Here is a 20,839-nt window from a genome sequence, read left to right as displayed (position 1 = left end):
GAGGGGCTTTCGACTTCACTCAAGGCAAAAGACCATGAGATAGCAAAGTTGATGAACAAGCTTGAGAGCATGAACGAAGGAGGCCAAACCTCGGCTACCAAGGCTTTACAAGTAGATCAATTAGATGTCATTGAGGATTCTACAATCGGAGCTGCAAGGAATATACACGGTATTACTGATGGTATTTTTACCATGAATCAACTGAAAGAACTTATCAAGGAAGCCATCACGAACCAAGTAGAAAGCTCAGTTCAACCCTCATATTCTTATGTGAAGCCGTACACCCAACGAATTGACCTGCTAAGGATGCCTCTGAATTATCAACCACCAAAGTTTCAACAATTCGATGGCAAAGGGAATCCTAGGCAACATATAGCTCACTTTGTGGAGACTTGTAACAATGCCGAAACTAATGGTGATCTCATGGTAAAACAGTTTGTTCGTTCCTTGAAAGGTAATGCCTTCGATTGGTATACTGACTTGGAGTCTGGCTTGATCGATACTCGGGAGCAACTGGAGCGCGAGTTTCTTAACCGCTTTTACAGCACTCGTCGTGTGGTTAGCATGATTGAACTCACTAATGCACGTCAATGGAAGGAAGAGCTTGTCATCGACTACATTCATCGGTGGAGAAACCTTAGCCTCAACTGTAGAGATCGGCTCACCGAAACTTCTGCGCTAGACATGTGTATTCAAGGGATGCATTGGGGGCTACGCTATATTTTACAAGGTATCAAACCAAAGTCTTTTGAAGAATTGGCTACTCGAGCACATGATATGGAACTTAGCATTGCGGCGGCTGAAAGCTCATCATTACCTATGCAAGAGCCAATAAGAAATAAGCTTGAAGGTCATAGATTTGAAAAGAGCACTTCAAAGGTCGAGGGAAAGCAATCTTTAGTAGCTAACTCGACTGCAATAAGGGTACCAGCTGGATTTAAGAGGAATGATCGGGCGACATCGACTACTTTTCAAAAAGGTGAAATAAAGAAACCATCCCTGAAAGAGCGACAAGAAAAGGTGTATCCATTCCCCGACTCAAACATATCTAGGATGCTGGATGATTTGCTTGAGTCAAATATCATTGAGTTACCGGAGGTGAAGCGCCCTGATGAAGCAAACCAAGTGGACAATCCAAACTATTGCAAATACCATCGCTTGATTAGTCATCCCATAGAGAAGTGCTTTGTGCTGAAAGATAAGATCATGAGGCTACACGAGAATGGAGATATCGTTTTCGATGATGAAGTAGCAGCCTCTAATGTCACAACCATGGTCAATTTAGGACCACGCCAGTCACTCCCTACAATAAGTTTTGGCTCCTTTGAACCTATAGAGCTTGACATTATTTTGCCTACGAGCTTCACTGTATCCTCAAGTCAAACCCTTGCACCTCATGTTGACAACTCGAAACTTGATTCATCTGAAAATTATGATGATGAAGGATGGACTTTAGTCATGCATAGAAGAGGAAGGAAGAGGCGCATGCAGATGACAAAGCCAATTAGAATGAGGATCTCAACGGTGAGGAAGCTAATTGAGCCGACACGCCAAAAGATTCAACGAAAGTCCATACCAGTAAGAAAAGAGGGTTTTTCAACTCAAAGTCTAAGAAAGCCCGTTACATTGAATAAGTACATGCCAATAGAGATGAGAAGGATTGAAAATGCACTTGTTGCTTGCTATCATATTGATGAAGAGAAAACTCTTATTGAACCTGTCACGAAGGAAAGTCATGATCACTCTTCAAACTTGTCTCATGGTGTATGCATAACAGAGATATCTTTCAATGACGAAGACTTGTTGCTTGGATCAAAACTCCATAATCGGTCGTTGTTCATTAAAGGATATGTTGATGAAAAGATTGTGAATCGTATCTTGGTGGATGATGGCTCGACAGTCAATATACTACCTCTTAAGACTATGAAAGAGCAGGGGATTCCAATGGATAAACTCTTTCCAAGTCATTAGATGATTCAAAGTTTTAATCAAAGAGGGCAAAACGCCATAAGAAAGATAAGGCTTGCGATACACATAGAAGATATGAAGTTCAATGCACTTTTCCATATCATAGATGCCAAAACTACTTATAATATGCTACTTGGACGACCATGGATACATGAAAATGGTATCATCTCCTCAACGCTCCACCAATGTTTTAAGTATTGTCAAGATGGGGGCAACAAATTACTCTCCAAATGGGATGGCCCTTATGTGGTTCAAGAAGTCTACACCAATGGAGCTTACAAAATTGTCAATGAGAATGGATTAAGGATTGGGCCTATCAACGGCAAATTCTTGAAAAGATATTATACTTGAAATCTGATGTAGCTCCTAGCCCGCACGAGCTAAAACTGCGACAGGCACAAAAAAAAAACAAACAAAATTGAACTACGTTATGACTTGATCCTTTATCCACAAAGGTACGTAGGCAACTTGGAATTCGTTCCGAGTACAGTCATGCAAAAAAAAAAAACAAGAACTCTTTGACAAAAAAATGCTTTGAACTACGTTGTGACTTGATCCTTTATCCACAAAGGTACGTAGGCAACTTAGAATTTATTCTAAGTACAGTCACACCATCCTTTAAAGCTATTTGAGCCAATATGATTGTTTACATGAAAAAGAGGGATAAATAAACCTCAAAAAAACAATCATAACATGGAAGTTCAGGTAACAAGATACAAGCGAATAGACTTTATTAATAGAAAGAAGAATTCTATTACATAAAGTATGTGGTCTCAGCAGAAAATCTTAAACTAGTGTTACCAAACAAAAAAATATCCAAAGCACGAGAAACCATCAGCATACTACGGTTTCAGAGAGTCTGTTAAATCCGGCCGCGAGAACATAATTGATTGCCCAGCAGTTAATGGGTGTTGCTTGGGTTGCAGCGATGAAGTGATAGCCATGCCTTGTTGCCTCTGGAGAGCTTTGGAGAAGAGCATGATTCTGTACCAGCAATGAAACATCAAGACCTGGGGAAGCTGTGGTTCCGTTGATGGAAGCAAATGAAATTGAAAAAGGAGGAGACATCTGAGGACTTAAAAGCTAGTGTTTGTGGCTGCTGCGGTTTCTTTTCACCAGTATTTCCACTTTCACTATAGGCACTACCCATTGGTGTGGAATTCATTAAAGCAAAGTTCGCGAGATGTATTGGCATTAAATTCTGGCCATAAATACTTATGTTTGAGCCGAAAACTCGACTGTCAACAGTTGATGGACTGTACAGGCTTGGGGAGTAACATTCTGAATTTGCATCAGCTGCCGCTGCTAGTTCGGTACAGATTGATTCTGCTGATGATTCTGCGAATGGTTGGATCTGGATGACTGCTGCAAATTCCACCTAATTCACTCTCATGTGGTTTATGCTGCTGATTATGCAAATGCTTTTGGGATGACGAGGAGCCACTAGAAATACTTGGATTTTGATGACCTTGTTGGCTTTGTTGTGCCTGTATGAATGGTTGTTGTTATCATTGAAACTGTGGAGGATGAAGCATTCAAGAAGAATAAAAATGATCCATTGAAAAAAAGGCATAGCCCGAGGATGAGTTCCTTTGTAAGTTGTTCTGGCCCCAACATGTGCAGCGATTGGAATCTGGTACGCACCATTCTGCAAAATTGCCAAGTATTGAGTTTCATCGCCAGGAAAGTTTGGGTAGTTGAAGGTCATTGTTGTAGCTCCGGTTATTGCTGATGCCGTGACATTTCTTGAAGCAGAACTTGAACTACTTGAGGAAGCTACACTGCCAACAGAAGAAGAAGGCTTCACACTAGCTGGTCGGATAGAAGCTGCTGCTGCAGCAACTTGTTAGTGATTCATTGGGAAGATAAAAGTGGCCCTTTGCATGTAAGATATTACTATGAGCCCTAGGGGGCAGGACTTGCTGAAGAAAAATCTGCAAGGACATAGATACAAAAAAATTATACATGGACATATATCTTTCTTGTCACCGATGCTTTAAGAGATTATACAAGGATGGTTAGTGACTTGTCGCTCCTGCTATCTGAACCAGAGGATGGATTTCCAATCCACACTTTAAGAATAAGCACCTGAGATCAGGAGAGCAAACTAATGCACTTCATAAAAAAAAAAAAAGACATTATGCATGGGTTGAACAAGAAATTAGGTACTTGTTAGAATTGATGCAAACAAGGAAAAAGATATGAAAGTGCTTCAGAATGCTAATGAAAAGCTCCAATCAATTACGGGTGGTTTTGATTTAAAGTTGTATGGTCTTTCCGACCAATTGAACTTGAAAGCGCATCAGATAGAACATATGTTGATGAATCTAAGGATAAATCCAGATTACTTGAATGGCAGAAGAAGCTAGATGAAGAACATAGGTGCAGGAAGCGTTGGATGCGACAAATCAGTGCAAGGTCACCCTTGTTTTAAAAAACCATTATATATGTTGACGTGAAATGGACTTCTGTAGTAACTGAAATGGTAGAATCACTTTGGCCTTCATGTCTGATGAATTCTAGATTCGTGGGAAAAAAAAAAAGACGCATTGAACTTGCAGCTTTTGCAGAAGTAATCCAGAGCTGGGAGAACATATATACCATAACTTGTCAATTCAGGGCTTATAATATGTCATAATTTGTGGTGCCAATGATTAGAGAGCATTGATGACAAGGATGTTGAATCTCTAGCGGCAACTTCAACCATAAACACGCCTGATGGACAAGGAAATCACAATTCTGGACCACTGGTTGGAAGATCACATATACTTACGCATCATGAAGACTCAGAAACTTTGGAAGTTCTTCCACGATTGGTTTATAATAAACACAGTTGAAATCCAAGTTGAGATTGCAGTGTTGACAATGGTAAAAAGAATAATCATGTGAAATATTGTCAACAACAGACGTTGCACTCCCGCTTCCTTTCATTGAATGAGGTTTTGCGTATAAATCGTGTGGAATCTGCCTACAACAGACGTTGCTTCCAATTTCATAGACGTTCGAATCAAGATAATTTGATTATAATAAGAGTTGTTTTACGAGCTTTGGTTAAAAGTTTACAGATTACTTCACCTCGTAAACTCAGAATTGTGTCCTGTATATATATAAAAAACAAAAGGAAGAAAACCTGCAATTGTAAAACAAATACTGGAGAGCCATGTATACCTGTTAAGATCATCGGTGATGCTGGGCTGCTAGATGGAGGCTACACTGCTAATAAAAGAGTAGTAGAAAATAGCAGCAGCGTAAGCTTTGTTGTTGTTTCACCAGGAGATGATGCTTGGTCTATGAAAGGGACCGCCTGGTAAGACCCACTATGAAGTATTTGAGAATTGGATTAGCACTATCCTGCTCCTTAGTCCCCCGTCAATGCCTACACGTATGTGCAAAGTTATTAGGAAAAAGAGAAGTTGGCATTCAAGAACCAATGGAGGTTGAGCAGTTGCTGTGGGGAGATTGGTCGGGCAGAAGATGTCAGCAGAAACAGCCAGAAGAACCAGCAAAAAGAAAACAACAGCTTGACAACTGTGGACTTGAAGTGATTGAGCGTGCGTTAATGGTGCTCTTGTATATGCTGATATTTATATCACACTTTTTAAAGGGCTCTGAGAAATCTACGGTACAACAAAAGAGGAAAAAAAAAAGGATTCCTGTTTGCAAAAACAAGGTCGGCTGCTTGCTTGCATTGGTGTCGTGTCCTCCTCTGAAACAATTGCATAGGGGAGTCAAATTTTATTTCCTATTCAAAGCCTCGTAACAGTGAAGGCTAAAGAGAATAATTCCTGTTCAGTAAAAGCATTTAACTCCAAAAGAAAAGGAAACAACAAATTTTCTATACTGTTAAGAAGAAATTATATAGGAAAGAGCATTTGAACGTGAAGGAAGAAAATAATGCACCAACCAATATGAGTGCACGCATATCAAGAGAAGGAAGAGAAAAGGAATCAAAATTTTTAATATTCCATAACTCATCAACAGTTAGTCGGAATCATGAACGGATTGCGTCGTTGGATTCAGCACAATGAGATCTCTAAAACAAGAAGTTACAGTGACCACTTCCAGTGAAAAAAAAAGAGTTCCTCAGCCCGGTCAAAGTGTTGATCGCTATTCGGGTATAAAGATAAATTTTGCTTGGTCCTGAATATGCAACAGTTTCAAATAAGGTATTGAACTTGGATATTCTATCATTTGGTTTGATAAAGTTCAATCAAGATTGGTCCATAAATTTCCAATTTTGACTATCATATTTTATTTTCATAATAAGATTTATCTGCTTGTTGTGAAAATCTAATATGATCAAATCAAATTCTAGTCAAAAATATAAAACTCTCTCAACCATATTTCTCGAGACATGCCCACTTGTTTCGAAAGTAAGTGAACTTGTCTCGAGGGGGCATCTGTAGAAACACAAATTTTCTACCAATCAAATTTCGCCATGTGTTATTTTATTCTTTAAAAGAAAGGATAAAATAAAATTGAAATAAATGACATGGAAAATAAATGAGCCTTCATATATTTCTTGGCCAATGAAAAGTTGACACTTGGGATGAGATATTCAAGATATCTTATCATAAATGCAAGATCTCATCAGATATCTTGTCATAAATGCAAGATCCCGTCAATAAATATCAACCAATAAAATTATGTCATGTGGCATTGGAAAAGGACCTGAGAGCCCCTACAGATCTCTATAAATAGAGGGCCTCAACCTAAAGGCAAGGGGATTCCTGGAGATACAAATTTTCTTGAAGACAAGTTCTTCAAGCAAGGAAGCTCTCTCAAAGAGTTCTCAAGCCTCCTTCATCTACGCTTGAAGTCTACAAAGAACGAAGCTCTGTGAGATCAAGCCTAAACGCCCCATTAGAGTTCTTCAACAACACTTTGAAGACAAAATCAAAGGTACTCTTCAAAGCATCAAATCACCAGGAGGGCCGGAAGATACAAATTTCCTTCAAGACAAGCTCTGCAAGCAAGGAAGCTCTCGCTCTTTCTCTCTCTCTTCAAGCAAGGAAGCTCTCTCAAAGAGTTCTCAAGCCTCCTTCATCTACGCTTGAAGTCTATAAAGAACGAAGCTCTGTTGGATTAAGCCTAAACGCCCCATAAGAGTTCTTCAACAACACTTTGAAGACACATCAAAGGTACTCTTCAAAGCATCAAATCACCAAATCTCGCTAAGCTCTGTTGGATCAAGCCTAAACGCCCCATAAGAGTTCTTCAGCAACACTTTGAAGACAAATCAAAGGTACTCTTCAAAGCATCAAATCACAACATCTCGTTTCGCAATACACGCCCAAATTCGCGTTCTTGCAAAGCACAAATCTCGGCTTGATTACTCAAATAAATCAAGTCACCATACATCAAATCCAAGGGAAGAATCAGAGGATTGTCATATTCTTTTTAAAGAATATATTACGTAGAGATTGTACCCATTCATATATTTAATAAAATCATATATTTGTACACGTGTGCTTATTTAATTTCAAGTGCACAAAATTGTGTCTACACTATGCAGCTCTCATAATTTTTACCCCTTCCGCAATCCTAGTTTTTCCTTGTGGCAGCGCTTGAAACCTCATAAACAGACAAAGAGGGCTTTGGAACTGCAAAAGACCTTTTTTTTATTTAAAAAAAATACTTTAAATAAATTTTATATATTTTATATATTTTTTTATAGTTTTGATATGTTGGTGTCAAAATAATTTTAAAAAAATAAAAAATATTATTTTAAAAATAACCATTATTATATTTTTAAATACATCTCAATAATTACAAGACGTTTAACATAATAACTATCTATCATAATATAATAATTATCAAGCATTTTCATTTCTTTTTAGTGTTGATCTTTTTAACTTTTTGTTCTATTCTCAAAGATACGCTACTAATTACATAAACTCACTATATAGGATGCTTGATTTTTATTTTTGTTTTTTTCCTTCTAATTTAACACATGTAAGAATTTTAATATTTGAAAAATACAAAGGATTTTTGGCGAACTCATGGGTGTGTGTATCAATATAATTACTACCACATTGTTATTACATAATTCTATTCACATACTATAATAAATTCTCCAACAACTTCAAAGGGACCTTGAAAGGAATAAATCCCTTGAAATTATTTTTTTATTCAGATTTTATTTAGAAAAAATGTATTAACAATTTTATTTGTTTACACTTGTAGGAATGTATAACTTAACTCAAACTTATAACATGTCTTCTCGTTTGATTTTGACTAGTAAATTGATTCGTTCTTTACATCGGTTTAATATTAAAAAAAATTAAATATCAAAAACTATTAAAATATATAGAAAATGATTTAAACCTTTTGGGGCTGGCGGTCATATCCACCAAACTCAAGCAACTTAGGTCTGATAGCTAAATCAAACCTAAGAGACTTGGATCTGGTACTTGGATCAAGTAAGGTTACCAGACCCAAATTTACTTGAATAATAACAATAATAATAATAGTATAGTAATAGTTAATTTTAATTGTGATTGTGATAATACTAATAATAATAACAACAACAATAACAATAATCATGCTAATAATAAGAATAAGAATAATAATAATCACACTAATAATAATAATAACAACAACAACAATAATAATCATAGTAATAATAACAACAACAACTTTGTCACACCCAAGATGTTTAGGTCTGACAAACATGTCTAACTCAAGTTTATTTAGATTTGGCAAATATGTCTGATTTGACAAATAACAAAGAAAGAGGATAATTATACACTTTAGTTGTTAGGAGAGAGAAAAGAAAGAAAAAACGCAAACAACCAAAGAAACATCTCGCGAAAACATAAAATGAGAAATTGAAAGTGAAATTACTACTACAATCCACAGTAAAAAGTCTTTTAATATATAGTGATTTCCCCACACCATTTAGCTTTGGTTATAATAAAAATAATCAGCCATAAATATATTAGGAAATGTTTTTTTAAAAAAAATCATTAATATCTCTTTATTTAATAAAACTTTTTAAATGCAATATTTTTTTTAATTCAATGGAATGCCCGACAATCTTAAACTATATAAAGAGAGATAGTGATGCAGCTAGGTTTGTGAAAACTTAAGACTCTGCGTATTCAGATAGGTATCTACCATAACTGATTACGTGAATGACCTAACAGATGTTTTTATGAACCAATGGAATAGATATATACTTAAAAGGAGATCTAATCGCGTCAGACTAGAGTAGTGGCTAAAATAGATCATAACAAAAAAATCTAACTGTTGGATCAAACTCAAGTTTTTATAAGGAGTTCCTGATATCTGATTCCATAAAGGACTCAGATTTGTTAATTGTTCACTGCCCAGATCTCTTCAAATTATGCTTAAAAGATCTTATTTGAGCTAATTTTGTTAATTTTTATTAATTTTTCTACATTTATTATTTTGTTTTGTATATTATGTAATTTCCATTTATGCTTTCAGATTCTAATTTTGTTTGCTAGCAAAAATAAGTTTTATGACCTATTTAAAAGACTTGTAAACCTCTTTGAGAGGCCAAATTATTAGATTTATTTTAAGAAAATAAAACTATGAATTTAGGGTTCATATAACCTTTTTCACTCTTAAAAAATTGATTTTCTATGATTTTTTTTCTTCTATGTGCATCAAATAGCCTTCTCTTATCATTGAATCCTATCTCTCATTTCTCAAGATATGAATTTAAGACCTCCAAGTGATAATTCCAAGTCTTACATGTTGGAAAGATCTTTCATGCATTAAAAAACATCAAAATTGGATGTATATATACATACCTTTAAATCATTGTAAGTAGAATGCATGTGACAAGAAAATATTAAAAAAGAAACTTGTAAAAGTTCATTATATAAACTGATATATAAAGTTGTGAGACTTAAGCATCTTAAGATATATTTAAATAGTGATTCAATAAATAAAATCCCAAAACACCTAAGAAGGGGTAATTAAGTGTTCTGAGAACTAACTTTATAATTTTTTGTTGTTTTCAAACTAATACAATGAACTTAACAGCACCTTCAAACCCTTTTTAATCTCAAGTCAACACACAAATATAAGGTAATCTCAGAGCAATAATAAAGAAACAAATAAATATGTAATAGAAGAGAGATTACATATGGATTTTATTGTGGTTTCATACTAATTACTTTATTTTCCAAATAGATTTTTGAGGTTCTACTATCACTCATGATTTACTTCACAAATGAGGCCACACCTTTTACAACATGGTCTTTTTTTTAAGAACCAGATCTTTTTTAAAAGATTCAAGATTTAAACCTTCATAAACACGATCTTTTTTTAGGTTTAAGATTGAAACCTAACCGATCTTTTTCTCAAGCTTAAAATCAAAACCTAACCAATATTTTTCAAGGGATAAAGATTGAAACCTACCCAACTTTTTTCATATTTTCAAGGTCAAAATCTAAGTTACCTTTTTCATAATCTCAAATTCTAAACATATATAGTCTTTTTATAATACGTTTTATGCTAAATATAATTCTTTTATCCAACCATTGGATTAGGCTAACATTTTCCAAAAGATTTAAAGACCTTTTCTTCTTCTTTAATTTCAAGATTTCTTGGCGATCGGACATTAGGAAGGCTTTGCAACGAAGCCTAGAAGTTATTGTGTAAGAATTACATTATTTTCCTAGTTGATTTAAGATTATTTTTTCTATTTATTTCAAATTTTTTTGTTATTTTCCCAATATTATTTAGGATGTTTTACCTAGTATAAATAGGGTTATTTAGCTTATATTTAGATTTTTTAAGGAAGACTTGGTTTTACTTAGAAATAATATTGTGTGTACGCGAGGTTACTCATACTTTTGATTCTTCATCCAACTCTTCAAGACTTATGAAAGATTAACTGTTTTTGTGGTGTTCTTGCTTATACTTCTAGGTTTTTTATTATTATTATTTCTAATCATTTAGTTGGGGTCTTTCATTTAATAGCTTTGATTTCTTGGTTTAAATAATCATTGGGTCAAGTTTCTTATCAATCTAATTTGAGCTTTCTAAGGTTATCCCTATCTTTTTTATGGATTCAATTGTTCTTATCTCTAGGTTCACATTAGTTGGTAGTAGAGCAAGAATCTAAAATAAGGTTTTATTTATATATTTATCATTAAATTTCTTCGTTGTTTCTCAATTATTGAATTGCGACATCTAGTAAAAGAAACCAAGTTTTTTGTCAAATTTACCTACAACAGAATTTGTATATTAAAAAAAAAGCTAAAATTATAAGTTCCTATCGTTAAATTGAAACTTAAAATTCTTGAATTTGGTACTCGAGAAAATTACATTATAAATTCTTCTGAATTTGTTGTTTTATTATTGGGTGTTGTTTGTTGAAATCATGATTTCGAGTTTCATACTAGTTTTTTATTTCAACTTGGATCTAATTAGTATGTAATTGTTTGTTTACAATTGAATTCAAATTGTATGAGGCACTAGTTTTCGAGTTATATAGAGTCAATTATTGAATTTTGTTGTCGCTTTTATTTTTGTATTCATTTTTGGTTTTGTTATTGTATTTTTTTATTGTCGTGCCTTGAATTCTCTTGGTTGAACGTTACGAAACTGAATTTTTTTTTATGTTTTTTATTTTAAAGAACTAAAAAGGAAAGCACATGAGGTACATTATGAAAAATAATACCTCTTCAAATTTCTAGTAAAATTTTAGCTTAATCCAACGATCATATAAAAAAATAATATTTGTTAGAGTAAGATTGTTCATTAGAAAAAATAAGCTCAAAATCGTCTCTAATGCCAAAATTAATTAGCCCACCATTGTGAAATAATTAGATCCATGTTGTAGATGGATCATGCCCCTCTTACACATATATTAAATTAACTAAGATATAATCTTCACTTGTTGATATATCCTTCTTAAAATTCACTTTGATCCAAATATTTTGAATAAGCTCATTGATATAGACACTTTCTAAGATATGCTAAAATTAAATTTGAATGGTTTGAAACTTAACCCAACAAGAACCTACCTTGAAGAACTAAAGTATATATAATGATCACTTCCACCCTATATCTATAAAGAACTTATCAATCAAGAAAGGACAACTAATTATAGAGATAAGAGTTTACATAAATGACCAGAAAGATCATATAGGAGTCCTAACATTTGAATTGACAAGTATTACAAATTAGCTAGGATTCATATAACTTCCAGGAAAGAGACATGCATATATAGAAATTCAAGTTATATTAGTTTTTTTTTAGTGTAAATTCCTTATCTATTGTAAGTTGTTTATATAGGGTTATGAATTATAGTTTGTGTAGGATTTAATATCTGTAACATTATGAAAAGATCATTCAGTCACTAAAAATGATAATCATCTTTATATACATGATTTTTTTTTATCTAACTTATCCTTTATCTATCATCTTTCTTTTTCTTGTTTTTGTTTTTGTTTACAACTTTTCCTACATTTTCATTATTGTTTTTTTATATTTTACCTAGATTAATTTATTTGCATGTCTTTTCTTTTCAAACCTAATAAAGTCAAGTAAAAATTCCTACATTCCATTTAATTTATGAGTTTGTTGTCTATCTCTATTTGAGATTCAATTTCTAATTATAGAAAGAAATGAAGAACAAATAGCATACTGAACTCAAATTATATATTGGATCAACAATTTCCTAAATAATTAATCATTTAAAATAAATTTATTGTTGGATTTATAGTTTGATTATTGATATTTAACTATGTATGAAAATTATTATAAAAGTTAATATTTATATGGATTTGACATTTATTTATTATGAATTAACTATTAAATATTAATTGTAATTATAAAATATTATATTTTTATTAATGAAGAGTCACTAAGCCCATCCCAAACTTGATTGGAAAAAAATTCTTCCACCCACTCCAAATCCAATTAATATATTGAGTTCATGGTTGAATTAGAAAATGTTATGGAAGAGGTTTTTCATATTGAGTCTTTATAAAATGATTCAAGATCATTTGGGTGGGTGAATTTTGAGAGTTTTTCTAGTTAAGAATTTTTTAATTAGAAACTACCTTTGGTTATTTTCCTTTATTGTAGAACAAGAAATTAAATATTAAGATTATTATTTAAGAAAAGATATCCTTTTTAATTCTTTGACTTACCCTGATACACAATTTAAACTTTCTCAAATTTTTAACAATTTATACTTGTGATTTTCTATGTAAGTTTATTTATAGTTGTATGTTTTATCTTTTTTTTATTGCTTTCTTTACATGATTTTAATTTTTATTGAATTTTTTAACTATGCAATTCCACTCTTTTTTATAGTTTTGATAGCAAACTACTTGATGTGAAATTATATAGTTTCTGACAGTATATCTCCATGGTTTATTACTAATGTGAATAGATAGATAACTTCTTTTGTGAAATTTTAAAGTTTCATTATGGTAACTCATGAAAGTAAATTATTACAGTTTTTTTTTATAGATCAGTTTCATCTTATGCTCATGTAGACATCATTCGTTTTTGGATTAATGTAAAACCAAAATTTTATTTCCAAGTTGAACATAATTGTTTAATGATTTTAATATTTAATTTTTTTTATTAACATGAATGTCCGGACCAGCTTACGCACACTTTAACTAATCCTACGGGTCTTGAAGTTAACGACCATATAAGTCTTAAGTAACTTTAAGGTTTGTGAGACTCGAACTGCTAACCTCTAGAAAACAAACCTAAAATCTAATCAGTTGAGTTCAACCCCTCAAGGTTTAATATTTAATTTCTTATTGTTATGCTCCATAGTGTAAACTAAATTCCAATGTTAATTGATTTAATTAAAATTGTGCAAAAAAGCATGTCATCAGATTTGAAGATATCAAAAACAAGGTTGTCAATTCCGTTCCGTTTCGCCCGGAATAGCCGAAACATTTCATACCAATTCAAAAAACGGAACAAAACGAAACAAATTTCATCTCATTTTAAATCTCGGTCCGTTCCGGATTTTTCGGCTAAATTCCACCCGGAACGTTCCTGTTTCATTCCACATGTTCTGTTCCGCTCTTGAAAAGCCATTGAATCAAATTGAATCTTGTTCAATTTAATTAATTAAACCATCCAATTATAAAAAGTTCATTTTCATTACAATTTTCAATAACAATGATATTGATAATAATATTGAAAATTATTATTACTATTTTCATTAACAATTATATTAATTTTTTAAAATTAGATTTATCACTAATATATGTGGTTTATATTCATGTTGTTTTTTTCATGTTTATACTTTGTAGGAATTTGAGCAAAACAAACAATTATATTAATTTTTTAAAATTAGATTTATCACTAATATATGTGGTTTATATTCATGTTGTTTTTTTCATGTTTATACTTTGTAGGAATTTGAGCAAAACAAAGGATGTTTTAGATTCCATTAGCCTTGATAACATTAACCTAATTTTATATTTAAAATATTTGTGTTAAAACATTTTACTTTCATAATATTTTGATATTTTGTTTAAGTTAAAGATCTATTTAATCTTTACTATTTAGAAATATTTTAAATTTTAAATTATGTTTATAATTAATTTATTTTGAATTTAAATTATGTTTGTTTGGCATTATGTTTGTATTGCATAATTTATAATTAATTTATTTTGAATTTAAATTATGTTTGTTGAATATATATATATATATATATATATATATATATATATGAACAGTACAATCTCGAAACGGCACGTCGAAACATTCCGAAACTGAAACATTCTATTCCAATTGGAAAAACAAAATACCTACCAAACAGAATTGACAACCTTGATCGAAACGTATTCAACTGTTTAGTATATGCCTCGCACGTGCATGTGTATTCTTTCATGTCCAGTCCAAAGTCTCGACACAGAAACAGATGCGGGAATGAAACAACATTATCTGAACCTATAAAATAGACTCCTACTACAGTATTCACAGAGCAAAGCGCCCAGCATTTGGATATATGTGGTTTGATGCTAGATCAAAGCCCCAAGTCTGATCTTTTATTTGATAATCTGATGAGAAAACACTTGCATTGTTGCCATATTTAACAATCAGTGTAACCCAGTGATGGGTTTCAAACATAAAACTCTTTCCAACCATTTTGACATGCCCGTAAACAAAAAAAAAAAAAGCAAACCGCAGAGAGATCAAATACATAACAGTGTCCGTCGTGCACATTTAGTTGTAAGAAAAAGAGACGAAGCCAAGGATGAATTGCCTGACCGATGACACGGTCTTCTTCCATATTTTCACTGAACGGAAGTGTGGTGTTGGGTTCCTCTGCAAATAAGCCTACTGTTGATTTCCATGCCTCCACCAAGGTGAGTAGCAATACCTGAGAACCGGTGTTCTGGCTGCCTAAAAGTGACATTGCTGTAGGAGACACTGGTGATGTCAGAGCAGGTAGTATTTGAGGCACCAGATTGGCCGGTTCCAGACTGATAGCTTTCAAGTTCTGATGCATCATTCTTTACGTGTGAGTGGATGGTATCTGTGACATTACACTGACTGGGAGTGGGATCAGATTCCTGGAGCTTTTTTTTGCCGAGAAAGCGTCCACCAGATCCTCGAACCCTGTTCAAGGCATGAATGTGCCGAGACTCGTGAAGGTATGGCTGCAATCCATTAAGAGCAGCATGGTAAGTCAATAAATAACAAATTAAGGAGCATTGTACATTTTTCTTGCATAGTAATATGTGCTCGGGTTTCCTTCCCAAGAAGGAACTAACTATTGTGCTCTAAATATTATAGAAAATCAAAGAGATACAAAAACAATTCAGATTGCTCATTAACAAAACGAAGCTCAAAATAAATGGTTGATGAATAGACATACCTTTCGATTTTTTACCAGTTTGTTTTGAGCCTCAAGCTTTGCCCGTGATTGTCTCCTTCTGATAATTCCACGGTACTGTTTAGCATTAACATAAATTGGTCCATCATCTGCAAGATCAACAGGGAGTGGGACTCGTCCAGCTGTCATCCCCACCATATGAGAACCCAGATGGGGCTGAATCTAATCAGGTTCCAATGATTATCAGATCAAGAGATGAGGAATAGTTACAACAAATTAGAAAGAACATGAATTCTAACTAAAAGAGGACATAAACAATATATAAATGAGACTTTAAAATCTAAGATTATCACTCAAAGGATTAAGATCCATCTTTCACCATCAGACAAATAACATAGGGAATTCAAAAGTGCCCTAACTAAGTAGATTGCAAAACAGAACAAAAAGGGAAATTGCATAAAAATAACAATCAGTAACATATAAATAAATCAAAGAGAATCAACACTACCACAGATAACAAGATCATAGCACAGGACAACTCTACCTAGAAATTGATTATATACACATGTACTCAATCATACTTACAAAAGCATGAAGTTCATATGGATTACACAGCCCACCAAAGTAAGGATCAGCATATGGATCACGAACCTGATATGTGAAAAGAAGTTAATTTATAGCTATAACCAAGATGACAAGCAAGGGCCCATGTAATTCCAGCTCAACCTACCATTGAATAGCTACAATCAGCTTGTGAGTGATTAGACACCCTATCTGGAGTACTCAACAAGAGAACTGGTTTCATTTTTCCCTTCACTCCCTTCCCGCAACTTTCATCTTGATCAAGTACATGGAAAAACAACCAGTTCCATGTTAAAGATAGCTTAGCAATATACTCATATAAAATAAAATTATGGCATTGATTTGTAATATTTCCAGTAAAGAGCCAATTCAGCCTCATAAAACACAGCAATATTTAAATCACAATAAATGGTACCATCGATATCAAGGAAACATATTACAAAGTACCATATCCAGCAGAAGAACTGATACAGTAACAACGCTCCACCTTAACTCCAGTATCAAATTATAAAATACATTAAAAGGATCTCTGTTTACTATATGTGATGAAGTGCCAAGGGACTAGAATTCCAGTGGATGTCAAAAACAGCCGAGAATCTTCAGGATAGAAACAATTAGTAAAAGAAAAGGGCAAATTCACCAAAATGAGAAAAAAAATAGATAAATTACCAGAGGGAAAAATACTATGAAACAGAAAACAGATGAAGAATTTGAAAATCTGAAACTAAACATCTTGTAAGATCCATAAGAACAGTTTAAAATGTATTACAAAAAAAAAAAGGAATACATGGCACACAGTAGTTGAGAAAGCTCATTGATTAATTCTGTAAAATTCAGGTGTGAAAGTACAAAAACCCAAACAAAATGTGAGACTGAGAATAGAAAAGGTCACCAACCATTAGGGTGCTTAATGACTGATAAAATAAAATAAAAATATTAATGACTATTGAACAGCACTAAATTGGTGTCAGGAAAAGGAAAGATAACAAAACAAATAGAAGGCAGCACATTAAATATAACACACAAAGCATTCAGATGGTTTGCTTTCAATTGAACTCTCACAACTTCTGATGAAATGCAACATGAAATCATCTGAATACAATTGGAGCATTTCTCAGTTATCAACTTAAAGAAAGGAACATAATTATTTCATGTATTACATATAGTTTGGAGTTTTTACGAACTGATATTATGAAAAAATAAAAATGAAAAAAATCGAGTTTTGACTAGCTTCTTGTATGCTCAGCCTAAATTGGAAACAGAGACTGGAAATTTTTTGGTAACACAATAGCTGTTAGTTTTAAACATCTCACGGGACACTTTAATTCTACAAGAGGAAAAATCACTTATTTTATGTTAGAAGGATTCCTAGACCACAAATTTCTATGGGACCATAAATAGCTTTTGAAAAGAAAATAAATATGTTTTAATATATTTCTTCTGCTATTTTTAACATTTTGTACCTTCAGGATAAGACATAGCGTAATTGGTAGCCACGCCTACCCTCTAAAGTTGAGAAAAAAAGTTGAAAGCACCCTTCCCTAAGACTAGCTGAAAAATAAAGTCTGTAGTCTGCCAGTGTAATGCAAATATAAAGAAAATAATATGTTGAATACATTTGTGCAACCAAAGATAAGTACCAGATTCAGATGAAATACATTGATCTTGTGAATTGATCCCTCCCACAGAACTCATTTCATTGTGAGATTGACCAATTGATAGAGTTGAGGATGATTCCTGGTCCAGGAGATGAAATCCTAACTGCTTTGATTCATGATAAGGTTGGTTTGGAGAGTCTACTTTAAAGCTTGTGTTCTTGGATAAAGATGGCAAAAATTGCTGTTCATTTGAATTCCACCATGATGGGCAACTAACGGTGAAGTAAGGTTCATCAAAGTTTTTCTTCAGCAAGTTCTGAATTCGTAAAGCCATCAACTTTATCTATATGTATATATATCATGAATTTGAAGGGAATCCTTAAGCAATCACGGATTCTTTTTGGCTCGCCTTTGAGATTACTGTTTAACTGTCCAAAGAAAACACAAGATCCATTGAGCTAGGTCCGCTTCAGTTACATAAGAAAATGTGATGAAAAATCTAAAATCAACTAAAAAGGATAGGTCAATTGACATGAAATACACTCAAATAGACTAGTTTTGCACCATGAAACAACTAAATGAAACTATTTGGCACAAAGAGAGATACTCTCATACTGAAACAACTGGTCAGGTTAAATCACCACTGTAAGCAAAGCTGAAGTGACCAAGGGTTTGTATGGTTTAAATAAAAAACAGTGAATACTCAAGAAAGGATGGGAGACACTGAGACTACAAGCATAATACAAAATCAAAATGAAATAAGAAAAATCTTAAATAACATTTACATCAGAAACACCTGTATTTAACAGTTCTTGGTAATTTTTGGAAGTTAGAAATGCAAGTTTTTAAGAGCTTTATACACCACTTATGCAGCAACCAATGACTGCAGTCATTTCAGGCTTCAGCTACCACATAAGAATCCCATGGTTTACCCATGTTTCCAGGAAACTTGTTCTAGGCAGGGGTAACTAAAGTTATATCAACAACCTTATACCAGCATCAGAATTCAAAACCCAATCCGCCATCAGTATAACTAAAGAGCAATGGGTGTGCAAACATTGTGGTTGCTGCTGGCATGAGGTTGCTTGTGTGGTTAACAAGGACATCTTGGGGAAGAAATGGCCCTGACTAATTGTACAAAAATCAACAGCAGGAAAGCATTTTATGATAAAATGTATAAACAAACCATAGCTTCACACTAACTAGCTGGCATGCATATTCACTACCATAGCATGAGAGTCTTTACCATTACTCCAACATAGTAAAGTACTTTTTCCTAAGAGAACAAGGTAAATAACTACAAATAACATTTGTTTTGCCTATTTAAAGAACACCAATAGCCATTGATATCAGAAACGAGTTTCCAATCAGCAGATGAGCCACGTTGCACCTAAGTAACAGTGGAAGGAGGTGTAGTCTACGACTAACCACTATCCATGATTGGCCTACCTACAATTTTCCAAAAGTGGGTGAAGCATGCATCATTAAAGCTTGTTACGTATTGAACAAGAGTGTGCATCATCCACCAAACCCACAAAACTATTGAAGATAAGAAGAGCATTAAACCAGGCACGCGGTGTAAAAGCATGGAAAAACCAGATATATGGCCAACTTAATGATAAAGACCTCAATAACTACCAGTTTTGAATTGTGACTAAGAATCTACAAAATGCACCATGAGATCTCCCTTTTTTATACTGACATATGACTGTAACAGGAAAAATAAACCTACAGGACCTCCTAGTTTTCAAACAAAAAATTCTCAAACTTCAAAACTGATGGAAATAAGGAAGAATCTACCAAGGAAGCACTTAGATGCTACAGGTGCAACAAGACAAACCTAAAAGCCTATGCCGGCAATCAACTGTGCTCTGCAAGTAAGGCTTGGCCAAAAACCTAACAGGAATGATTAGTGTGTGTGTGTGTGTGCGCGCGCGTGTACACACACTCTCACACAAAGCAGTAAATCTAGCATTGAATAAGCATGAAATCAAAGTCCAGCCACACAAGAAACCTGTTATTTAGGTTACGGTTTACTCCGCCTGTAACCTCTTAAATGCATTTGGTATAGCAAGATTTACTTGAATAAGATCATTAAAGGAAATTCTCAAGAACCCTGTTCCAATAATTCCAAAATGAAAGACATAAATTAAAGAGTACAATAAACTAAAAAATGCAGTGACAAAAAAAGAGCGGTGAGACCAGAGAGTAACTACAGTAAAAACAGTATATTTAGAACTCCTTTCACAACATCAAGAAAGCATGCACACATAAAACAGCAAATAAAACATTCCCGGCTACCTGGATTCTACACTCATAAATTGTTATCCAAACCATCAAACAGAGTACAAGCGAGAAGAAAAAATAAGGACATGACGAAATAAAATAAAGAGAGAAGGAGAGACCCTTGGGATCTGATAAGGAAGTCAATAAGTAGTAGTTGAAGAAGAAGCAAAGAATTTCAAGAGGAGGCTGTAGGGAAGAAGTTGGACATGTCTCCCTCTCTTGAAACTCTCCAGACCACCACACCCACACCGTCCTACTCTATCCTTTTCCTATTATCTTGTCTTTCTCTTTCCTTCTTTCTTTTCTTTTGTTGAGTTTTTTTTTTTTTTTTCCTTACATGAGTCCCTATCCATGAAACCAGCATTAGATCGATATTTATTTAATAATTTTAATATGCTAATAATAAAATTTAAAAAAAAATACTAAAAGAATCTGCGTTTCAAGAAAAAAAAAAACTCTTAAAAATAATAATGTACTATAATGTGAAATCCACGTTTAGAAGCAAAAGCCGGCCTATTTGGAGTATATGGGAATGATTGTGTGATTATTTTTTAAAGTAATTTTTATTTTAAAATAATTTTTTTATTTTTTAAAAAATATTTTT

General features: G+C 33.3%; 1 protein-coding gene across 3 annotated transcripts; it reads right to left on the bottom strand.

Moving 5' to 3' along the window:
- Positions 1 to 14,952: 14,952 nt before the first annotated feature.
- On the bottom strand, positions 14,953 to 20,557 carry LOC133674772 (nuclear transcription factor Y subunit A-3-like). 3 transcript variants are annotated; one of them, XM_062096001.1, is made up of 6 exons: positions 20,355 to 20,557; positions 18,010 to 18,377; positions 16,500 to 16,606; positions 16,355 to 16,420; positions 15,812 to 15,991; positions 14,953 to 15,593 (listed from the first exon to the last, which is right to left on the bottom strand). In XM_062096001.1, the coding sequence occupies exons 2-6, from the start codon at positions 18,281 to 18,283 to the stop codon at positions 15,228 to 15,230; spliced, it is 993 nt and encodes a 330-aa protein (XP_061951985.1). In that variant the 5' UTR covers positions 18,284 to 18,377; positions 20,355 to 20,557; the 3' UTR covers positions 14,953 to 15,227. The 3 variants fall into 3 exon arrangements, with proteins under 3 accessions (XP_061951985.1, XP_061951984.1, XP_061951983.1); XM_062096000.1 differs by having other exon boundaries at positions 17,992 to 18,377; positions 20,251 to 20,556; XM_062095999.1 differs by having other exon boundaries at positions 17,992 to 18,377; positions 20,355 to 20,556.
- Between the last annotated feature and the right edge of the window lie 282 nt (positions 20,558 to 20,839).

This window comes from Populus nigra, chromosome 15, assembly GCF_951802175.1.
Source record: "Populus nigra chromosome 15, ddPopNigr1.1, whole genome shotgun sequence".
Classification (NCBI taxonomy): Eukaryota; Viridiplantae; Streptophyta; class Magnoliopsida; order Malpighiales; family Salicaceae; genus Populus; species Populus nigra.
The sequence above is the reverse complement of the archived record's forward strand: the minus strand, read 5'-3'. Positions and strand labels throughout refer to the sequence as shown.

Coding starts and splice junctions, on each gene's coding strand:
- LOC133674772 (XM_062096000.1), bottom strand. CDS start 18,283: ATGGCTTTACGAATTCAGAACTTGCTGAAGAAAAACTTTGATGAACCT. Junction 16,607..17,991: donor ATGTATTTCATCTGAATCTG/GTACTTATCTTT, acceptor TACTTGATCAAG/ATGAAAGTTGCGGGAAGGGA. Junction 15,992..16,354: donor CATATGAACTTCATGCTTTT/GTAAGTATGATT, acceptor GAACCTGATTAG/ATTCAGCCCCATCTGGGTTC.